The sequence below is a fragment of the Octopus sinensis genome, linkage group LG9 (genome assembly GCF_006345805.1).
Source record: "Octopus sinensis linkage group LG9, ASM634580v1, whole genome shotgun sequence".
Lineage (NCBI taxonomy): Eukaryota > Metazoa > Mollusca > Cephalopoda > Octopoda > Octopodidae > Octopus > Octopus sinensis.
Genome location: NC_043005.1, coordinates 101474946 through 101499564, shown reverse-complemented (window position 1 = coordinate 101499564; position 24619 = coordinate 101474946). Strand labels below are relative to the sequence as shown.

General features: G+C 29.1%; 1 protein-coding gene across 6 annotated transcripts; it reads left to right on the top strand.

Annotated features, from left to right (window-relative positions):
* Nucleotides 1–74: 74 nt before the first annotated feature.
* LOC115215662 (ELAV-like protein 2) lies at nucleotides 75–23564 on the top strand. 6 transcript variants are annotated; one of them, XR_003882013.2, is made up of 7 exons: nucleotides 75–129; nucleotides 3084–3149; nucleotides 6232–6335; nucleotides 6665–6818; nucleotides 9612–9843; nucleotides 9996–10518; nucleotides 23318–23564. XR_003882013.2 is itself a non-coding variant. In XM_029784921.2 (6 exons), the coding sequence occupies exons 1-6, from the start codon at nucleotides 81–83 to the stop codon at nucleotides 10315–10317; spliced, it is 927 nt and encodes a 308-aa protein (XP_029640781.1). In that variant the 5' UTR covers nucleotides 75–80; the 3' UTR covers nucleotides 10318–23438. The 6 variants fall into 6 exon arrangements, 4 of the variants coding, with proteins under 4 accessions (XP_029640781.1, XP_029640780.1, XP_029640783.1 ...); XR_003882012.2 differs by having other exon boundaries at nucleotides 11228–23438; XM_029784921.2 differs by lacking the exon at nucleotides 6665–6818 and adding an exon at nucleotides 6865–7018 and having other exon boundaries at nucleotides 9996–23438.
* The last annotated feature ends 1055 nt before the right edge of the window (nucleotides 23565–24619 follow it).

Sequence of the window (24619 nt, the reverse complement as noted above, 5' to 3'; positions counted from 1 at the left end):
TTTATAATTTTGGTTTTTTTCATTTTTCTAGCCAATTTCATTTTTCATATATTTTTAAATTTGGTTTTTAATCTGCAGCAATGAACACACTGAGACAGAATGATTTAGATCAAGGACTGCCGGAAACAGGTATTTGATCTATCTTAATATTCACAGAAATAGAAAACAATTTAGCTTCTAAGTAAGACATAAATTTAAACATATATTGTATAGGAATGAAGAAGGTTTTTTTTGATAGATTAATATATATCATACTCCTAATTACATTTTATACTTTTGTGTAGTGAAATTCTTCCAGAGTCTAGGTAGACTCCTGTTTATCATGATTTTTTTAAATATATTTTCAATTTTTTTGTCTATTTAAATTGTAGAAAAGTTTAGCTATATCTAACTAATATATGTTAATGCATTTCTTTCATATTTATGATTTTATTTTAACAAAATTTGAAATTATTCTATCCATGAAGCTCATAGGATGTCTCTTTACTGTCAGTAGTAACACTAGATTTCAACATTAAACATATTGAGGATATACTGTCCTACAGAAGTACACTCTCATTTTCTTTTTATGTTGCGCTGAATGGCAGACAAAATGCTTGTGAATAGTCAGTTCCATTTTGTTTTTTCACATTCTGAGTTCAAATGCCAGCAGGATATACTTTGCCTTTTATCTTCCAGATTGGTGAAGTAAACAGCACTCATGACTTCACCTAATTATGTGTCCTTGTACCAATCTTAGAAAATTGTATTATTGTTAAGGATGATGGAGTAGCAGAATCAGTCAAGCATTGAGAAAATGCCTTTCTGTATTTGTTCTGGCATTTTACAGTCTAAATTTAAATCCTGCCACCCTCAGCTTTGCTTTTCATCCTTCTAGACTTTATTATTATATAGTACCAATCATATATTGAAAGACCATTTAATTTTTGGCCTTGTAGCCATATTACAAACTATTACAGGTTATATATTATCTGAATCATTAAAACATCGGATGAAATATTGGAGTATTTCTTCCTGCCACTTACGTCCTGTGATCAAATCCCGCCAAGATCTTTACCTTTCAGCTCACTAAATACTAAGCAATTAAATACTAAGAACGATATAATCAAATAGCCCCTCCACCAAATTTCTTGGCCTGTGACTGTTAAGAAAGCAGTTATGATTATCAAGGTGGTAAGCTGGCTGAGTTATTAAAATGTTGGAAGAATTGCATTTTATCATTTCTTCTGACTCTTTATATTGCGAGTTCAAATCTTGCTAAGGCCGGCATTGCCTTTCATCCTTTCAGGGTTGATAAAATAAAGTACCAGCTAAGCACTGAGGTTGAAAGTGCCAACTTAAATCGTTGGCCTTATACTCAAATTAGAAACCATTATTATTACTAGTTGTAGTCATTGTAGTAGAAACACCTTAAGTGGCTCATAGATTGTTTTCAAGTCTCACATTTATGTACTCACACCATTATAGGATATTTAAAAAATTGTTACAATATTCAACCTATAACTTTTAATATATTTAGTTTCACTGCCTCTTTGGCTTACAATTGCATTTCTTTCAAATTGTGAATTTTAATCATTAGTTAATATGCCAGCCATTGAAGTATTCAATGTTTCATCAACATTTTTTTGATTTAATTCAAAGCATTGAAAAATTTTCAGTATTTTAGTTTTTTAATTTGCGTAATTGTATTATGAATTATGATATTTAACATAATCCCAGTTTTGAAAATTATTTTGTCTAAATTTTAATTTTGTTTATTTTTATAATTTATTATATATATATATATATATTTATATATATATAATATATATACTTATATATATATATAATATATATACTTATATATATATATATAATATATATACTATATATATATATAATATATATACTTATATATATATATATAATATATATACTTATATATATATATATAATATATATACTTATATATATATATAATATATATTCTTATATATATATATATATATATATATAATATATATTCTTATATATATATATATATACACACACACACACAGATATTTTCTGACTTGTTCATGTTTTGATATTTCTTTGATTTTGATTTTTAATAAATTTCTTTTCATAAAGTATTTGAAAACAAGTTTTTAAATTGTTGCCTAATTTCGTATTGTATAGTTTCTATAGCAATCTCATACCTCAGTTTTAAATTTCCTTTCCCTTAGATCTTCTAAAATTCTTGAGTATGGAAAGATATTGATTTTTTTTTTTTCTTTTTCTTATTTTGATTTCGTTAGTCCATATAAAAATTATTCACTAAGCTATCAAAATGCCCTGAACAAAATATGCTTTAAAGGATATTAATAAATTTTTAAGCAAATGATTCCATCACCTATCTGGTAACTGTAATCTCATTTAAGATTTACTGAGAAACATTTTGGATTATGAAATGTTTTAGTATGAGTGTTCTGTTTGGATAAATGATTTAAAGCTCACTTAAAGCTCTAAAAATTTGATTTCAAACCACAAAATATTAATTTAGATATAAATGGCTATTTAGCATTTCATTCTTATACCTACTTTTGTAAATCATTAAAGTGATGTTTGGACACAAATATTTCACCTGTATTTAAATTAGTTCATTTTGGTCAGCATTCCACTTCAATCTATTATCAAAAACATTAATTGTTCTCAAGATTGTATCTAAGATTATTTAACTTTATTGTGATGGGTTTATTGGTTAGTGTAAAGCATACATGTTCATACTTAATTATTTATTAAAATGTGTCTATATAAATAAATCATACATAACACTTATGTATTGCTTTAAGGGTTTTAACTACTCATTTGTAAAAATTTAGAAAAGAAGTATTGAAGATATTTTGAAAAATAGCTTGAATTGATTTCAAAGAAAAATCTACATTTCAAGAAATTTTTTTCTTTTGTACTTACAACTTGTATAAAATAGTTTGCATGTAAATAGTCATAATAGATTAGATCATTAAATTTAACATCAAACCTGATGCCTTGCCATTAATGCCGTAAGGTTTTGACATGTACCTGTAGATATTTTATGCAAGTGTTCCTCTTTTTTTCCATAATAGCTAACACTGACTTTCACTGTGACCTGCTTCCGGCAGCACGAAATGCATCAACCGATGCGGAAAAATGTGTGTATTATTGCTATCCATAATAAATAACTAAAAAAATCAATAAAATTTTCAAATGTCACTGGAAAAGAATTCACATTTTTTTTTATTACCAAGAATTGGTTTATTAGTTCAGTTCATATATTCTTTCTTGTAACAAGCATCTTATTGTAAAACAATGGCGTATCTTTTTATTTTTTCTTAATTTTTAATTTGGAAACTACTTAAGAATTAAAGGATAATCTTTATTGAAGGAATTTTGAAATGAAAGATATTAACTTTATTTTGGTGTTGGCTCTTATACTTGGCAAATAAAACTTAGTTTAGTTCATTTGCTACTCTGGATTATCAAACTTTATACATTTCTCAATAAGACAGGCCAAAAAAAAAAAAAAAATGCAATGATTAAAAAAAAAACACACTTATTTGATAATTGAATAAATTTCTGTCTTGATAGGATGAACGTTTTAAATTTTTGTTGGTAAAGTACCCATTTCTAGTTTCTTCCTGTTGTACTAACTAAATTTTGGATATCTATTTGTCTCACTAATAGAAATAGTCCAAAGGTATATTTATGCACCTCATAATCATAATAATAATAATAAGTCTTATGATTAACTCCAGCATGAATTAAACAAGTCATTTGTTGAATGTATCAACTGCATGTTAATTGTTAAACTACAGACTTTGCCATTTTAGTAATAGAGAACTTTAAAGAAGGAACTGCAATACTTATACCATTTTTAATTTACATCCTAAAGAAGACTATAAGGAGAGCTTAGAGTTGATGTGTTTGATGTTTTGTCTGAACTTCTTTAGGCTAATATTAGGACAGAAAATATGGCAAATTATTGCAAGATATAGATGCTAATTGAACAATCTTGAAGAATGGCAAACACATTAAATATTCTCAACTATACAATTGTAGTTGTCCTAAAAAAGACATTGGCATGGCATGTTTGACTCTCAATAATGGTTACTGCTCTTGCCCATTCAGCACAAACTCTGCTATTTAGTTCTCAGTGTAAGTTATCATATACACTCACTTAAATCATAGTGTTCATTTACATGCAAAACCTCAGCTCCTATGATCAATAATAATCTGTTCCACAAAATTTTCACTCAGAAAAATCCACCCATTACAGAAATGATACAGAAAAGAATACTTTAACTTGAGTTGAACCTTTAACCTCTAACCTTTACATTCTTGTGTTAACAGCATGTCAAACTGGTTATAAAATTACTAATTCATTCAGGTTTCTTTCCTTGGCATCTACTAGCAGCATTGATAACTCTGATTGAATCCTTATATTTTTGTGATAAAATCTGGCTGAGTGACATAGTGGAGAAATACATGCTGATTGTGTGATGTCTTTTTATTATTTACTTAGTGTTTTCAATGGTTTTTATTCATTTTAAACATTTTCTGATGCAATTTTGAATGGGTAGAAGCTTTTGGAACACCTTTGAATAATGTGAACATGTGCTACACAATCTAATCATGTGTTTTTTTTGTGTACAAATATACAGTATATGCGTGTAGAGGCAGACATTAACCTTTTAATAGTATGCATGTTACTCTACTTAAGAATTACAATGATTATGTTTTATACTTTGCTTAAATTTGCTGTTTGCCTTTATCTAGGCTCTCCTTACTGCAGTAAGAAACTAATGGTTTTTTTTCCTTACCGTTTACTGATCTTTTCTACCATATATTTATTTACCTTTTACTTAAACTAGTTTCTTCATTATCTTCCTCACAATTAACAGGTATCAATTGGAAGTGGGTACATTATTAATTAAAGTTTTTTTTAAATATTTGCTTGCTTGTTATTATATGTATAGTAAGACTTTGAACTGGTATGTTTCTACCATTTATTTGCACAGTATCAAAAGAAAGAATTCGTTAAAAAGAGGATTTTCTTTTTTTTTCGTTTTTTTTTTTTTAAACTAAATATTTTTGGCTTTATACTGAAGCAGAATAATTTCTTGAAATGTGGATTTTTTTCCTTTTCTGTCAGCGATTCAGTCCATTTTGAATAACTTACAAAAAAAAAAAAAAAAGATCTTACAAAAAAAAAAAAAAATGCGATTTGAGTAATCACTGACTTTGTATTAAAATATTTTTTTTTTTTTCATTTCATAAATTTATTTCCTGGGTTCAAATAACATTTTTGGATATTTGAAAATTGTTAATGACTAATTTTACAATTTTATGGATTAGATTTATCAGTATTACCATTGGCTGACCTTGTTGTAGTAACATTTACAAAAGTATTCATTAAATTACTGCTATACACATTTTAATGTGAATTATTTAGTGAATGGAAGTATATTTCGCTGCTCCTAAATTGAGTTTAAAACTTCAAAATTAATGAAGCTTTTTAACAGGAAATGTCTCAATATGTTTCTCAATAGGAACTTACACTGAATTTATTACACTAGATAATATTCATTTGGTGATTTAATTTCTGCATTTTTCTAGTTAGGAATCAGCTGTTTTTGTACATAAATTTGTGTATTTTCATTTATGTTACAGTTGTAGGAGTTATTTTTTTTTTGTTTTGCTTTTGTATTTATTAGATGTTTTGTGAAACTAAATTTAATGAATTAAATATCTTGTATGTGATATAAAACTTGGATTGCATACTTCAGTGGTTTAGATATCATTACAACTGTTTAACAAGTTATACATTGTTAAATTCAATTTTTAAAATGTCTCAGAGTGTAAAAATATTAGATTATATCAATGTCTGAATTTATATTAATGTGATGACATATATTTCTAGTGCAGGTCTTAAAAGGAATTAAAAAACAAAGATCATCACAATTTTTTGCTGTATATATGAAGACTAGATGTGGGGCTTTTCCTCATGTACAAGTTCTTAGAATTTTAAATTCTCAGAATATTCTTTACCAGTTAATGGCTTAACTATATTTTATTTCTCTCGAGGTATTTCCTCAGTTAGCTTTTAATGTCAGGTTCAATGTTACAATATATTTGTTAATGTGAATTCAAGTTTTGTTGGTGTAATTTTTTTTATTTACATTACATACAGATATAATCATCATCATTACTAATATTTGTTGTACTTGTTTACAGGTCAGAGTTTAGGTTATGGCTTTGTTAACTACAAATACCCTAGTGATGCAGAAAAGGCAATCAATACTTTAAATGGATTGAGATTACAAAATAAAACAATAAAGGTAGGTGACTTTTCTTTCTTTACTATTTTAAGCTGGGTACATGCACATTTTATTTTTAAAAGAATGGTTTTCATTTAACCCCTTAGAATTGATATTTTTTTGGTTCTGTTTTCTGATTTATTACAATTCTGAACTACTTTGAAATCTAAGTTTTGCACTCCAAGTCCAATTAGTTGGCTAATATAAATTTTTAAAATTTTGATTATTTTAATTTGTTATGCTTGAAATATAATTAATATTGCTGCTAAATAATTTATTTTGTTATCTTTTATTTCTCTATTTTTCTCTTTTGTTGTTTTTATATTTTTAAGATTCTTTGTTAATTTCAGGTTTCATATGCCCGACCAAGCAGTGAAAGTATTAAAGGGGCAAACTTGTACATAAGTGGCTTGCCAAAGTCTTTCACTCAGTTGGACTTGGAGAAATTGTTTTCTCAGTGTGGATTCATTATAACATCCAGAATTCTTTATGACAATAACACAGGTACTGACTGGGGTTTTTATTAACCACCTTCACTAATTATTTTTAGGTGTCATATGCAAGACCCAGTAGTGAAAGTATTAAGGGAGCTAACTTGTATATATGTGGGTTACCAAAGTCAATGACCCAGCAAGATTTGGAGCAGTTGTTTTCGCTGTGTGGGAAGATAATTACATCTAGAATTCTTTATGATAGTAATACAGGTTAGAGTTTTAAATTTGTCCTCTGCTTGCTTCAATTTCAGTTCCAACATGCACTGATGATTTTATTTTTGTCATTTCATTGCTTTTCTTTTTTTCCTTTTTATTTATTATTATTATTATTATCTATATTCTAGCTCTATGAACACACTGTTCATAATCAAGCTGCATGGAATTTTTATTTAGTTTACAATTTGAATGTGGAAGATTTCGGAGCATGATTATATTGGCCAAAAACGATGGGTTTCAAACTTCTCTATTGGTTATTGGTAGACTATTCTTAAGATGTCTATCTTTGGCACATATGATTAAGCTGTTTTGCTTTGCTTTAAATTCAGATCCAGCTGTTGGATATTGCCTTACGAAATACTGGCTTTTCATACTCTGCAAAACCATGAGCATGTCTTCTGTCAAATGGTAACAGTGAATGTTTGTGATCTGACCCTTGCTAATTAAATGATCATGCACTAAATGTATTTATGGATTTTTTCTCTTTCCATTATGTCAAACTCTATTTTGTATTATTGAGGATGGCTGGTTCTTATTTTTCAAAATATATTAGAGTTATTTACTTGTTTTTATTTTCTCTTTGGTCTTTCAATTTCCATAAAATATAGAATTATTGTCTTTAATTATGGGGTTTAGGGTTTATCATTTTAAATGAGATGTACGTAGCCTGTATTTACTTTGTAAAAGTTAAATCAGTTGAAGACATGTCTTTTGTTAATTAACTGTTATGTTAATTGATAAAGATTCAATAAAAAAACCATTGCTTCAGTACTTACATTTATGGCTATTAATTAAGACATTGTTTACGTTAAAGTAGACTGAGAAGATTCCCAATTTTCTTCTAAATAATTATTGTTCTAAAATTGGAAATATGTAGCAAATATTGCTCTTCAGTTATGTGTACCCTTTTTTCAGTTTCTATTAGTTGGGTCATTGGTTTTGTTTTTGGAAATCTATTTGCTCTGTTGAAATTGACTTTTCAAAATTTCATATTTTTTATAGTGTTTATTTTTAGAAAAGTTGATTTTAAAAAGGTGTAAGTTCTCATGGGTTTTAGTTTGGTCCCCAGAAAAAAAAAACTCACTTATTATAAACTGGATTTTTTGACAGAAAGGTTTATTTCATTTTTATTTTCATTTACCTTATTTTTCCCTTATTAAAAATAAAGGCAACAAAAACAAACTTTGTTTACACATATGTGTATATTACCTCTTTTCAGTTTCCGTGGGGTATCTCTGTGAAAGCAAACTGCTTTCAAGTTTTATGTAAATTTAATATTAGGAAACTTTCTTTCTATTCAGAATTATTTATATTTTATTTTCAAGTTGAATATTTTCAAAATTATCCAGTAAAAGAGTTTTCTTTGCATATAAAATGTTTTATGTTTGTATTTCAGTTGTTTTTTTTTATTATGTAATTTCTATTTATTTTCTAACATGTACTGAAGGGCAGACAAACTGTTTCTATTCTACCCCCATCTTCTAGTTATATTACTCACTCTACCTTCAATTTTTCCACTGATTTTCTCATTCTCTCTGTTTTTTTCTTGTAATTCTTCTAGCTCTTATCTTGTCCTCTCCTCTCACTGCTTTGTTCCACTCTTTCTCTCTTTCTCTTTCCTTACTCCTCCTTGTCTGTACACCTTTATACATTTATTGTATATGAAATGGTTGTCTTAGTATATTGCATATGTTAATCTCCATAATTATCAATAATGAGCTCCTTCAATTGCTCTAGAATATGTTGGCAGTTTTATAGAAGTGTATTCCTCTTAACATCAAGAAGTGTATCCCCTCCTTTTTTTTTTCTTTTAATTCACCTTCAATAAATAATTATTGCTTCTGTTGATTCTTAACTTGAAGAGGCAATAAAATACAAAGCAAAGTGGCTTAAATCTCTATAATGAATAATCAAACACATTTAATTAATGTTGTATTTCCTTTATTAGTGCTACTAACTTGTATGTCTAAAGTCAAGTTAGATAGCTAAACGATCTTTGTGAGATATTTCAAGGTTGTTTTAGAACATACTGTTCTTTGATATCATTACAGTTTGAGTTAGTATATACTTCTGATATTCCAAATATATTTTCATTGGAATGAAATAACAAAAATGACCAACAGAAAAATGTTTTTATCAATAATTAACTTTATGAAATCTGCAAGAATTTCAATATAGTCTTTGAGACTATTTTAACAACATTGTTTATATATTGTTCCCCACATAAACCTAAATTGGGGGATGACATATTCTGTATTTGAAATTTATGTACATGTCATTTTGAAGTGCCCGAAACTAAATTACTACAATTTTTAGACTGAAGAAAACAGGAAGAAGTATAAACTACAAACTTTTTACTTTTGGCCCGAGTTCTGTACTAAACTCTATCAGTAGCTCTAAAATGTTATCAAGTTTCATACATAGTCTTTAACTTCTTTAAAATCATTTATTTTTCATTGAAATTTGGTTGATTGAATTTGATAATGGGCTGAATTTGAACTTTGTAGAATCTGTGTGTATGTGTGTGTGTGAGCGTTGTACATATTGATTACCACATAGTTTGATATCCCTTTTCAATTCTATTTAGGCTTATCCAAAGGTGTTGGCTTCATCCGATTTGATCAACGAATCGAAGCTGAAAGAGCTATCCAAAAATTACACGGTACCATTCCTGAAGGAGCAACTGAACCTATTACTGTAAAGTTTGCTAACTCTCCAAGCTCAAATAAAAATGCTGTACCTCTAGCTTTAGCAGCTTCATATTTATCACCAAGTAGGAGAATCTTTGGTCCAATTCATCATGCTGCTGGAAGATTCAGGTTGGTAGAACTTGATAACAATTGTTCAATATAGCTTTTTTGAAGGTTTTTATATAAATCCCAGATACTTCTGCAACTAATGAATCTTTATCCCATATTTCTTTTTTATCTCTTACTATATCATCACAAATGTCTTTTTTTTGTTTTCTTAGATACTCACCATTGGAAGCTAGTCTACTGCCAGGAACAATACTTCCAGGGAATGCTCTAAATGGCACTGGTTGGTGTATTTTTGTATACAACCTTGCACCAGACACTGAGGATGATGTACTTTGGCGTCTCTTTGGACCATTTGGAGCTGTGCAAAATGTGAAAGTGATTCGTGATTTTCAAACACAGAAATGCAAAGGTTATGGGTTTGTTACAATGACCAATTATGAAGAGGCATTGATGGCTATACAGACACTCAATGGATTCTTACTCGGCACACGGGTGCTACAGGTATCATTCAAAACGAATAGCCGTAAATCCTAAGACATGAAGGAGAAAAAATATCCTGATGGACTCCTAGTCAGAGATGTGGTCATAGATGCGGACTTTTTTGCTGGTGTATTCCATGCCATATGGCCTACAGTCATCCGCCATATAAGGCATATCAGATTTAAATCAAAACACCAAAGTATATTGGAAGTGAAAGCCATTTGTGTTCATATCAGCATAATTTATTTAATTCTGGTATATATTATTTTGACTTATTTAATGACACTTTGTCCCATAGTTTAACTTAGTCAAGCAAACGGGCAGAAATTGGTATTTTTTGTTTGTTTATTTTCTTTTGCATTATTTATTGTTTTCCAAAGTATTGCATCATTAGTTGTCAGTATTACAGTTTCATTCTGTTAATATTTTTTTTTTCTGTCTTTCTTTGTTTATTTTGTGGCTCACTAATTTATCGTTATTAAATTTTTTTCATTATTTTGTCTGGTTTGTTGCTTTTTTTTTTCATTGCATGCTGCTTTTTCACTAATAGTTTGTTTGCCATTTTATTTATTTCTTAGTAAAGCTGCTTTCTTTTTTTTCTTTTTAAATTAAAAAAAAAATAACGTTGTAAAAGAAATAGTTTGCTTTAGTAATTCTGTCTTTTAGTTTAATCTGTACTTTTACATCTGTTATTTGTGTAGTAATTTCTACTTTCAAATTGAGTGAACTGTGTGACAGTCCATATAAGTTTACTAATTATTTATACTGAATTTCTTCCCTTCCCCCTCAATGTGCAAAATGTGATCTCATTATCTTTACTGGCTGACCACATCCAGTGACATTTTATTATAATTTTAAAATCTCTATTTCATCTTCATGAAAATGATGCATGACATAAAAAAATACAGCTGCTACCATGACATAACTTGATATTAATCTTTTTAGCATTTTACTTCTCCATTAGCTCAACTAAGAACTTCAAGAGGGCTCAACCAAAATTACAGAGAAACTGAACATGAAAGCAAGAAACCTGTTGGGAAGTATTGTTCTGCTCCTCTAGTTATCTAATTTATCAGGATATTCCCATTTAAAGCTATCATCTGGCATCCGTCCATAAGAACTTCTGAAGAGAAAAATTCTTTTTGGATGACTGTCAATTTATGAAAATTGTCTTTCATAGGAGACATGAGGACACGTATATAAAGTTTGGTAGTTTAATTCTCCTCCTGTGGGGATTTTTCCCTGAAATTATATTTACACTGTGATTTATAAAACGTGTTCATTAGTTCATTCTTCCCATACTAAGACTATTTTGATACTCTACTGATGTTCATCTTTGACTAACACTTGGTGGGTGGACGGGTGGGTATTTTGTCTGAGATGCTCATGAAAATTCATTCTTAATTATATTCTACACCATATCTAATGCCTTAGCTATTGAATCTCAGCTCTAGCGGCTTTGACTGACTCTCAAATTTGGATGGATACATTTTTCCCCTCCCTTTTCAACTTCTCAAAAATCCTTGAGTATTCTAGAGGTATATATATATACACACATTTATATATATATATATATATATATATATATATATATATATATATATATATATACATATATAAATGTGTATATATATTCACTTGATACACAGAGGAAAGTTTTGTTATACTGCAGGACAATACTTGTATTCTTTCTCTCTAATCTCTTTCCTTTCCTTCCTATCTACATACGTAATATTTCATTCCAAGTATTTTCTGCAATATTTAAATTAAGATTTATATTTGAAGAACCGGTTATATTTCTGGTTATATTCTGTAAATGTTCTATTACAAATCGTTACAAATGATAAACTTTTAAGGGTGAAAAAAATATTTTGAATATGTATTTTTGAGTTAAGAACTATCACTCAGGGAATTGGTTGTCCCATTCTAGTAAAATCTAGCATTAAAACAAACGACTGCTATACAGTCAGTTTCCTTTTCAAAAGACTGGTGTTAATGTTTTCAAAAACAAATTTCCCATCTAAACAGGACTACTTCCCTTCTACTTGCTGATGAGAATAGTGTTTCTTTCTTATCTAAAATGGTTTTGATTCTAATTTTAAAGACAAAAAATTTGAATCTTTTGGCTTCTTGAAGTGTTCAAAATTAGGTTAACTCTTTGCATTATTATATTAATATCATTTTTCTAAGTTCTACTTATTACATTGCTTTGCAGTTAAAAATATACAGTTTCTTTTATTTTTAAACAGGCAAACTTTTCCTTAGGAAAATAATCTAAATTAAGATTTTCAAAGGAATTTGATTCAAATGCTTTAACTTGCAATTTCTTCAATTCACTTTCAGTAAATATTAGTATGTTAGTACTATGGTAATTTAACTTTGCAGATGCTATTTAATATAATCTTTAAAATTAGACTGAAAATTTGGCATTGGTTAAAACTTATTTAATAATTTACTGTGTTATCTCAGTTGAAGATATTTCACTGTTATCTAAATTTGACATGTTTCACTGTGGGTATTCATTTATTCCTTTTTTAGACCCAATTAGACTGATCTAATAATGCTCTTTAAACATTTCTAGTGTCCTGTTGAGCAGTACTTTCATTAGTTATTAATGTTCAGTCATCAACTAAAATTTTTACTTTTTTTTTTTTAATGTAAATTAAAATGAATAGATTGAATTCTTGTTAATAACTTGAAAGAAAAAGTAATTTATATTCCCAAATCAGTGGTAAATGTTTCATGCCTTCAAAGATCTGCCTGATATGTCCTCTTGCTTATGCAATTCAATAGCTTCTATTTGATCAAGCATCTACTGACAGTATTTTTCTATAAATTCAATAATTATATATGTAGCAAAAGTTTAAAGAATCCTTTACTACAATACCAATTGGAATAATTTGATTTTAAATCTTGATTCCTTTGCTTTCTACAAATTTGTGTAAAGCAATCTTTTATAAATGTTATTTTATGCCATACATCATTTTCTATAGAAACATTTGAAATACTTTGCAATGCACAGAACACTTCTTTATTATATTCAGCTCTAATTCACTTAGTGTTAATGACTTGTTTTTGATCCTGACCAGTTTTATCTTATAATTTTCTCTATCAATAGAGACCTATTTAAAATTTTAAAAAGTCACAAAAAAAGGTTATATAAAAAAAAAAGAAAGAAAAAAGAAGCCTGCTTTGATTGTAAGTTTGACTGTTTATCTCCTAAAATCTTATTGTTTTAATTCAACATATCAGCACTATATCTTCGAAACTTTCCTGGGGAATTATATGCATAAGGCGAAGAATAACCAGCAGACAAGCCCTTTGTTAGCCAATCGTGAGTGAAGACTGGTTCAGCTTTTTATTTATAAAAAATTTTTTTTTTTTTTTTTTTTTTTTTAGTGATGCTAAACATTTAAACGTTGCAGTTAATTCCAACTGCTGCCCTAACAGCATGTTTTTTTGGCATGGTTGGCTTTATGGGAGCTGTATGAAGGGTGAAAGAACAACTCAAAGGTTTGTCAAATTCACATGGGCAAAACAACCAAAGATCTTCCATTTCAAATGATGATTTTTACATCCTATTCAATTTTAATGAGGTCAACATGAATGTAAATATATACACAGATCAGGCGAAATTGAGTTAACAAAGGGTGGAATGAATTTGTTGCACACTATATCCATTATGGAAATCTGCTGTTACAAATTTTCCTGTAAAGATCCAAACATTCCTGGAATAGAATTTAAACTGATTGCACTTGACCGTGCTCAGCTAATGAGCCTCTTTGTATATATGACTGGTCTTCAGAGGTTAATATTCTAAAGGAAATATTCTGCTTTAAAAGGGAACAAAAAAAAAAACTGTAAAATTACCTTAAAATATTTGATGAACGTAATTCCAGTTTGTAAAGTTTTTTATACATAATTGAATATATGTTTGGAGAATATATTTGCTCACTTTTGGAGAGCACGAGTTTTCGCAAAACAAATTGTTGGTCTGATGTTGAATTGTGTATTGTTCTATTTTATGAGCCACAATTCAGGCATTGGTGTTCGTTACACCCAATCCCCCTATTCCCTAAAAAAAACCCCAAAAACTTTTGATCAAATGTTCTACAAGATTTTTAAAAAAAGAAAAAGAAAAAGATATGCAAATCTCCTTTTTAATGCGGAGAAACTGTGCTGAAAGTGATCTCAATTTGTTAAAGAAAATAAAAATCCCAAAAAAACCTCAACAAAATGCTGACATTTGTTCGTTACTCAGCTGCACACAACAGCTGCTGCTATCATACCCAGTGCTGTTACGTGTTGTCTGCAACATCTTTAATTAATATTACTCCATACCATACAGTTTTTAAGAGATTCAGTAAATCAGTTTTAATTATTTGATATTTGTTGCATTTTTGTATTGAAGTAAACAAATTTTCAAGGTCCCACCGTCTTAAAATTGTGTATTTAGTATTATTATTATTATCATTATTATTATTATTATCATTATTATTACAACATGTTTCTGATTTCAATGTTTTTCAAGACTTTGGATTTTGTCTTTTACAATTTCATTCCAGTTTAGGTAAAGTAAACAAACTTGTGGTATTTGAATTGTTTTTGAATTAGTTAAGTTTTACAGTTGGGGAAAGTTTGTCCAGGAAATTTTAGATCCTGACCATTTACTCTTCTGTATGAATTTGCTTCATGTTGTCTTGTTCTTACTTTTGCGTTTTTCTTCTACTTTGTGATTTATCTTGGGGAAAATCATTTAACTTCAACCCCAAGTAATTATTTTAGTTGGAGCAGCTGGCTGTTATTTCCTTACTTGTAGTTTTGGTTGTATTGCTGTTTTTGTATTTTCTACATGTCAAATTATGCAATAAAATTTCTGCATTCAAAGTTAGTTTGCACTAACGTGTCAGGTAATCAATGCATGAGAATGGATGGTTTTCCCTTACCAGTGTTACTTTGAAAAAGTCAACATTTTCATATTTCTGATGATCATCTTACTGCTGTGTAAGTCCTCCAAGAGGCTTGGCTATTTAAAAGAAGAAAACATTGCTCAGATGTCTTTATGCAATACATATTTGATCGTGACATTGTGGGCCTCAAATAAGACATTACTGTAACAAACCTGTATGTTTCTGTCGTTTTTCATACTTCACAGTTGACCTTCTTTCTAGCTACAAGCAAGCAGACTAAAATTACAAAGTGATTTCTTATGGACAGTATCCAGAACGACTGCCACTTAGCAAACATATGACTAGATTAACTTCTGATTGTTCACAATTGTTGAAGCTATAATTTGTTTGTAATTTCTTGAAAGTTTAAATATTGATAATTTACTAAGACTATTTTTCATTTCAAATATGAATTATAATACAAAAGTTAATTGTTGGTTTCTATTTTTTACTTTATTTTTGAATCCACTTTTTTCTTTTTCTTTTTTTTTTTTTTTTCCTTTTTGCTGTTTATTTTGAAGTGTGGAATGTTTTCTCACTAATGATAGAAACTTTTTTCTTTCCTTTTTTTTTTCTTTTTTTTTTTTGAAATCTGACTCAATAGATTAATTGCTTCTTAATTACACTTATTTTATCTGCAGTTGCTTCTGCCAGAAGGTTATTGTGAAGGAAACATAAGTCTCGAATGCTGGATAACACTCTGTTATGAGCATTTGCACTACCAAATTTGCCCCACTTTGTGGCCTCAAACTGTTGATTGATTTCTATAAGTTGGCTAACGGGAACATAAAACTCAGTCATGGGGAAAATTGTTATTCCAGCGATGTATTACAACTTTTTTTTCCTTTTCACTTTTTATTTATTCACCAACCTATAAACATTCCAAATCCATTTGCACATTTTAAAAATGTTTAGTTTTTGTTGGGTATAATTGTGGTTAAAATAAATTAGAAGTATTGTTTCTTTAATCCCATAAACAGCTGATTTATATGAGAACATACATTCCAAATATTTTCCCCACTTGCCATTTTTTTTAAATATTTCAACATCTTTTAGATACTTTATACTGACTAAAACATTGTGCAATACAAATTTTACCTGAACATCATGTTTCAGGGTTCCAATGTTTCAGTTTTAAGTGGCAGACAATAGATTGGTTGAGAAAAAAAATGAATTGTATTCAGGTTGCTTATCCGTTAATGAGCCATAATTAAATTTTGCAGGCAATTTTTTGAAACCAATAAAATATTTAATTGAAAAAAATACCATTTTCTATTTTTGATACATTCTTTGCCTTTTTCTATTTAAAAAAATTCCTTGTCTTGTCTTCTTGAAAGAAAACCCAGCTTCTACAAAGTTCAGTTGTCTAAACATTCAAGTTAAATTTACTTGCTGGATGTCAGATTTTAGGCTGAATAGTATAATTACTAAGAATCTTACTTTAGCTGCTTTTACAGTCGCTTCTCTTGAAAATTAATGGTGTATATATACCTATAGACTTCCTCAAACTATGTGATTTTTGCATAGTTATTGTCAAATTTCAATGTAGCATATTTATGAGTACATATAATAAAATTATATTAATGCCTTCCAATATTTGATATTTCGGGACCAATTATTTATATTAAACTAATGCTTGCGGAACATTGGTTCAGTGTTCAGTTGTTAAATGTTTTGAGATTGTGATTTAGAAATGTCTTGTATGACGACACCATTTCACTTGAAGGTGTATAGAGCTGCTGCTTGAAAATGTTGGTTGTGTGCAAAGAAAAACAAAAAAGAATGAAAAAGACACTTCAATAAAAGTTTTGTAAAGTATGCTGCTGACATGATCTCAGCAAATCGTGAGATGTATTTGTAAAATTCTAACAGAAAAAAATACTATTTGGCTTTTAATGAGCCATTATATTAAATTCTGGAGTAAAGATTTTAACAGAATTGAACTCAATATTTTTACAATTTGTATTGGCAGTTAGGAATATTGTAGGTTTATTTATATTGGAGTAAAATGAAGAGTAGTTACGTAATTATTTCCTGTTGTAGCAATAACTGTTATCTTTATTGAAAAATTATTTAATAAGATACTAAGAATTTATAGAAATTATTCATTTTTAGATAATCAATTTAGTTAGTTTATTAGATTAATCAATTTTCATAATTTCTATACACATCTAATTTTAATTACTGAATAATGCCCACTTTAATATAAATATAATAAATTTGAGTATGTTGTTAGACTGGTATTTTTAGCCACTTGTGTGTTACTGGGGGAATATCTATGCAATTTATTGAGAATCAAAAGTAATTTATTCTTGCTGAATAAAAACTTGCAATAGTTTGCCAACAGTTTTTCAATATTTGGCTATTGAACTATTGAAAGTTATGCATTTTAAAATTTTTCTAAACTATCAATTGGCAAGAAAAAATATCTATATTTTGCTATTCATCTTGTCATGGATTTTTTTATAGGCTTAAGAATTTTCAGAAGTTCTTGTACATAAAATAATTTCATGACTGCCATCAGAAAGATCATTAAAACTTACCTCCATCCACTTCATTTATTCAAGATAACATTTTACAATCCTCTATCTTAGTATTAATATTTTAACCCTCAACAATGAATTATTTGAACATCCCTGAAATCAATCATCTTCCTTTTAAAGATGGCTTAATGTATCATCTCTTCTAAGATGTCTCTGTTGCCTTGGTAATGAGGCCATGTCGGTCAGATTTCCTGCCTGGAATCTTAGTTTGTTTACCTAATACCTGTCATAATTCTAGTGGTGAAGCTGAAGTATTATAAAGTCTTTTTGTCAATGCATTCAGGCTTCAAATGCCTATGTTTCACTTGATAATAGTGACACTTTCATAACTGAAAATTTTCAGACGAAAATAAATTTAAAAAAAAAAACAGAAACGCATACAAAAAATAATATAAACAGAAATCACCTTTGAGGCATTGAACAAAAACTTTCAAAGATTTTTCTTTTTACTGCACAAATGGATTTCAGTTTTGCAATGAGGAGAGAAAATAGTTTTCTATCTGATGATAGAAAATTAAAAATTTTAGCAAAGTGTGCTGGTTCTTCTCTAAGTGAAATTTTTACAGTGTTTGTTATTTAAAGTTAAAAGACACTGGAAAAAAATGTTCATTCAGCTTCTCCATCAATAAATTGGGGTAGACATTTCTTGAATTTCTACAACAACGATATTCAGTATTGATATAAGGAGTTTTCTTATATTTTGAGATGTATATGCATATCTTAATTTATAAAGAATTATGTGACAATGGTTCATTTTTAGGAGGAAAGTATTAAAAGTCTGTTTGAATAGGAATTCTTTTTCTTTTTTTTTTTTTTTATCATGTATTGTAAACTAAGAATTTTTGCTAGCCTGTACCAGGTTTCTTGAATTTGTGATGGAAATTGCATTCTTTCTATTCTGAACGGTTAAAATTTATTCATGATATTTAACTGTTTTTCTGGATACTATTGAATCTTCCTCATAAGTGTACTAGTAGTTAAAAAGACTTAGCAAAAAGAAAAATTGATGGTATTTTATAGAAGTAACCAGCCGAATATTAATATTCTAAAATTGCTGTACCACCTAATCAAACGAACCTTCATTGTATTTAATTTAATTTTTCTGCTTTCCTTATTATTCATTGTTCCTTTCTCTCTGCATATTCGAACAAGATACTGAAATACTTTAGAATTCTATTTGAAATCTGTTTATATAGCTGCTGTAATTATGTCAAGTATTATGAGGAGAGGATATTCTTTCTTGTCGTAGGGTGCGATAGCTTAGTTCTTAAAAGAATATAAAAATTTGATATACCACGTCCACTTCTGAATTGTACTTATAAGTACAAAATTTGAACAACTCTAGATTATGAGAGATAATTCAACTACCTCACAATATGGTGGAGGATTTATTGTTAAAATATTTGACATACAAACCCCTAAATTAACATGAATTCCTATCCTTCATAATGATTCAGATTAATACATACGGGTAGGTATCATTTAAGATACTATCGAATATATCCTTATCCAACCAACTCTATTTTATCTTTATTTTCTCCTACCTATTCTGACTCTGGAAGATACTTTCTTCTCCATTTTCTCTCTAGTCACTCTGTATTAGTTAGTTTTACTTGTTTATTTCTTCACTTTCAATCTGCACTTGAGCTAGTTTCATTGCCTACTGGAAAGTTTCTGTAAAACGTCAAAATACTTCTCGTTTAGTTACTGAATTCTGGACAAAAAGGATTTATCTTTTCAATGCTAATTGATATTTCTGCCATATAAGCGGTAAATTAGTGATATGTGGAACTATAAATTTCTTTCTGTGTATTGGACTCTTTGGCAAACCTTTGACTAATTGTCTACTTGTACTATCTAGATATCAACAGACAATATGAATGTTTCAAATTCTTTATATGCTACATTTTAAAGATTCCATGTTTGTTAAATCATACTTTTAGTTCAGTGTTGGCCATTATTGGTTGCAAGTTATTTCATTGTTATTCAACATTAGACATAATACCGAAAAGGTGTTTCGGTCTATGTAATGTATGCGATAAGACCAGTCAGAACAGATAGTTACATTGACTGGAGTCCAATTTATAAAACTTGTTTTTAATAACTGTCGCAGACTAAGGGTGCTAGAACCACTGCCGAATAAAACCTTGCCATGAAGAAGAAGAGGAAAAAAAATTACTATATTCAGGGCTTTGTTCCTGCAGAAACATAGTCTTGAAAGTTTAACTGCAGTCTTCAAGACTTGCTGTTTATAAACTGCTGATCTTTTCTGAACCATTTTATACCATGTAGTGTATTGAATAGAGAAGAATGAGATGTTTTGCTGTTTTATTTCTATTTAATCAGGTAGTGGATTGAACTATTTCTCATTCTCATAACATTTCTTCGATATCATTGCTATCAAATGTTCTCATCCATTGACATCAGTTTCCTGTTGTTGTTCTTGTTGTTGTTGTTGTTGTTGCAAACTGCCTTTTCCAGAGACAGTTTCAACTCTCAGATTCTTGTTTTTCTTTTCTTCTGCCATAACTGTAGCTGATGCTACTAATGTTACTATTTGCACTGCTACTACTATTCGTTATTTCTCTGTTCCATTTCATTAGTGACACTATTAGATTTTTACGTGGTAACAAAATGCTAGAGCACTAGATCTATAATTACTTAGTGTTTTACATTTCTTTCTATTAATTACTTGTAGAGATATTAAGTGGAATTCAGTTAATTTTTAAAGAATCATCTGAGCGAAAATATAAATCATTATCATATTCGTTAATCTACAGTTTGCACAAAAATAATTATTCCAAGACCACTAGTGCTAGTAAGACTTTGAGCAAGTATTACAAGAAACTTTTCCATGTTATCTTTATTGTTGAGGCAGGTTTATTGATCTTATCGCCTCTTGTTTAGGCAATGTCTACATTAGCCTTAAGTTTAATCTCCTCTAATTAAAATCCCAGATTTTTACTGCTGACTTAAGTGCTCACACATCAAATGGATTGTTTAAAATACTTGCCTGCTCGATGGATCCATGCTGGCTAACTCTTCACTTTATCTTATGTGAAGTGTTAAGTCAAAATATTTCCAGAAGGACGTTACAGATGGTTTCAAAATATTTTTTAAGATGACTGCTTGAAACCCGAAAAAGTACATCTAAGTCTGTATTTGTTGATATTCATTATCAAAGACTTAAAAATGTATTTCTTTGTTTTAAAACTACATTTGTTCTAGTCACAAGAAAACTCTCCTTTATCTTCTATTTTAGGTTATGAAATCTGAAATTTTACAGTTTATTAAAATCATATTTAACTGGCGCTCTTGAACAATTTAGCTGTTATTGTTAAAATGAAATATTGCGAAAATTTTATTTTCCTGAGTTGTTCATGAGCTGCAAACATTTGGACATGTGATCTAGTGACTGATGCGATTACGTGTTGGGTATCATGATAGATAAATGTTGAATATCTGAATTATAAATTGGTACCAACTTGAAAGTTATTTTTCTTTCTTTTTTTTTTTTTTTCTATTAAATCCTCTTGAGAAAATATAGTGCCTCTCAACTTATATATATTTGTATGGCACTTGACATATATCGTAATTTTTCTTACTAAATTTACAATTAGTTAACTGCCCACCTTTTTCTGATCTGAAATAACTGTTACGCCATTGTATGTTTAAATATTTATGTAATGTTGTAAAACAACTGGTATTATGCCAGCAATTGTTAGTGGTTTTCATATGAATATTTTAATATTGGAAGTTTTATCTGTTGACGTTTGTCGTTTGTTGCCAAAGCTTTAAACCAGTCCCTGTAAGCTATATATTGCCTCAATTTTGCATGTTGTTTTGTGCTACCTACCAGAGACCAAACATTTAAAGTCTTTATTTCGTCCGTTATGTCTTAAAAATGAATATTAAGCTTAAAAAGAAAGAAAAAAAACAATCTGTTGGGGAATTAGTTATTGGTTCACTAAGCTATTTGCTTGGGGGAGTCCTGTAAAGTAAGTATGCGATACAAGAGTATATTTACTAGGGGAGTTCTGCATTGCAAGAGTCTATTTTGTTAATCACTGGAGGTATTTATAGAAAATATTGTGTATACGCTTCAGACGGATGTATCAAAACTAAGTGAAATTTATAGCTGAACAAAAATCTATAGGAACTGCAAACATTTTTTTAAGAATCTGTCTATAAGCATAAAGATTAACAAAATTTAAGGTGGAAGAAAAAAAAAAAAGCAAATGGTTCATCTATTTTATATATCATCATTCGTCTGCATTTACATCGCTGGATATGCAAAGCACCCATGGTTGTGTTAGATTAAGATGGTTTAGCAATTATAAGTAAGGAAGAAGCAAGCTATGTTAATCTCTAAAGCCATTAGCATAACATCATTAAGAGTACAGTGGGATGAGTGTTGGCAGTTTTGTAACTTCAATGCATGTTCTTGGTAAGATGGCAGTTATAAAAGATCATTTGCCACACTGGCTGGGAAACCTATTGAGTTTGTCTTTTTAATCACTTTTCACTTTCCAATTTAAAATATCTTATTTGAAATTAGCAACCATCAGTTTTAATGTCTTGTTATTTGCTTACACTTGCTTACTCACTATATTTAAATAGAGTTTCAACACAGTAGTAGTCAGAGGAAAATCTTTTTAGTCTTTTTTTTCAATCTTTTTTTTTTTTTTTCTTCCAGTCTCTTGGTTCAATCTTTTTTCCCAGTGCAATTGTTTTTGTTTCTGCCAGAAGGGTGAGTGGGAAACGTTCGAAATTCGAACATTGCTAAGTTAAACCTGGAAAATCTGAAGTAAAATGTAAACATCAGGAAGGTATGTTTTGTGTTTGAGAAAACAGAAGTATTTATTGGTGTTGCTGTAGCTAGTTACACCGCTTCGGTCTTCTAGATTAAAAAAAAAAAAATGAAATTTCTAACTATAACAGCGTGATGCGTATGTAAAAGGGTTAAGATAAATGGATATTCAGATGAGATACAAAATTAGTTTGGTTTTTTTTTTTTTTATCATCTGATAAAGTTCAAAGCAAGAAAGGTTAACCGACATTATGCTGAGAGGAGTAAACACCCTAAGTATGAATGTAATTTATGTATGCATGTGTTGTATGTAATGAATATTTCTAGGTTTAAGGTTCTCAGTTTAATACTTGCTTGCTTGTATCTTATAAAGTCAGAAGAAAAAGAAAAAAACTGAAATGGCTGTAATCCATATAGGACCCTTGCTATTAAGAGCACAAAAACAAAGGGTAATTTTCAACATTGAAGTCATGCAGTTGTCAGTTTTCCTCAAGACATTCCCTTATATAGACTGTCCACTACTAAAAGTTCAATAAACAATTTTTCTTCGACCTTTGGTTGTTGCTGATCTTTTCTTTTTGTTTTGTTTTTTTCTTTTCTTTTTTCTTATTTTATTGCATTTATTATCAGTTGCATAATTTCAGTTTTTTTTTTTTTTTGAAATTTTTTTTTTTTTTAATCTCAGATGATTTTTTCCCCACTTTTTTTTTTTTTTTTATTTAACTAAACATTTTTTTGTTTCTGCAAAATAGCAAACAGCCATTACCATTTACCTGGACTCTATTTTGTTGAAAGAAGAGAAAGAAAAAAAAAAATTATCCACCGAAACCAGATTGATATTTCGAGTGAATAAATTTAAGCAAATGATGGTTGCACAAATATGCTAGGTCACTGGAGAGTGAATATGAAAATATGGTCTGTAAACAAATGCAAAATGATTTAAAAAAAGAAAAAAGGTCAAACTAAATTCGTATGTTACTAATAAAATGTGATACTTGTCAAAATTGTTGTCTCAGTTAATTGGTGTCTCAAAAGGAATATAGGTCCAGTTGATGTTGGTATACAAACTTGAAAGTGGCTGGTGTTGGTCTGTGTCCGCTAGACTTATAGTAAAATCGATTAAAGGAGTGCAATGAACTTGCTGTTGTGAGTGGAAAATCTTCTTTCGGAGAGAGTCCATCTTTCAATTTTTTCCTGATGATGAACTCTGCCGAAAATGTTATATTTTCCTCTCCCCCTTAGCAAATTCACTGTACTTATAAAATATTGATTACAGAAACAAGCCATAATAATTTTAGCATCTCACCTTTATTACACTGGTTCATCATATCTTTAGGAAGCCAATTTCCTTGCTGAAATGCTCAAATTGTGTCACGTCAGAGCTCTGTTCCTGATGGAAGCATTTGACAAAATTTCACTGCTACTTAAAAGGAGTTAACAGAACCTCACCAAGAAGACAAATTCAAGCTTTCTATAATAAAACGTTGATAGTTATGGTATGAATATTTATATTGTAAAATATGGAATGCATGCATCCTCATTTTTTTATGCAGGCATTGGAAACATAGGATCATTACTAAGTCAGTTCTTATTCAATATCACAGAACTGCACACACACACACACACACACTTCTTTAGCATGTGTGAACATATGTCTATGTTTATATACATGCATGTATATAAATATTTTGTGTGCCCCAGCATAGCTGCAGTCAATTGATTCAAACAAGTAAAAAAAATATGAAATACATGTGTATATACAGACATGTATGTAAATATCTTATGTGTGTATGAAGGTAGTTGATTTGTATTTTTGTAAATTTGTATATGTTGGTGAGATTACGTCTTTTTATGTATATGTATAATGTAAAAGTGCTTATAAACAAGTTTTATATATGTATATAAGATTTTTGCATATGTATATACATTATAGATGTGTCTTTTTTATATTTGTATATATTGTTATCAGTTCCCATCTATCTTTGTCTCATGTGTCCACATACACTCTCACACACTTGTATACATACATATGTACGTATATATGTACATACACA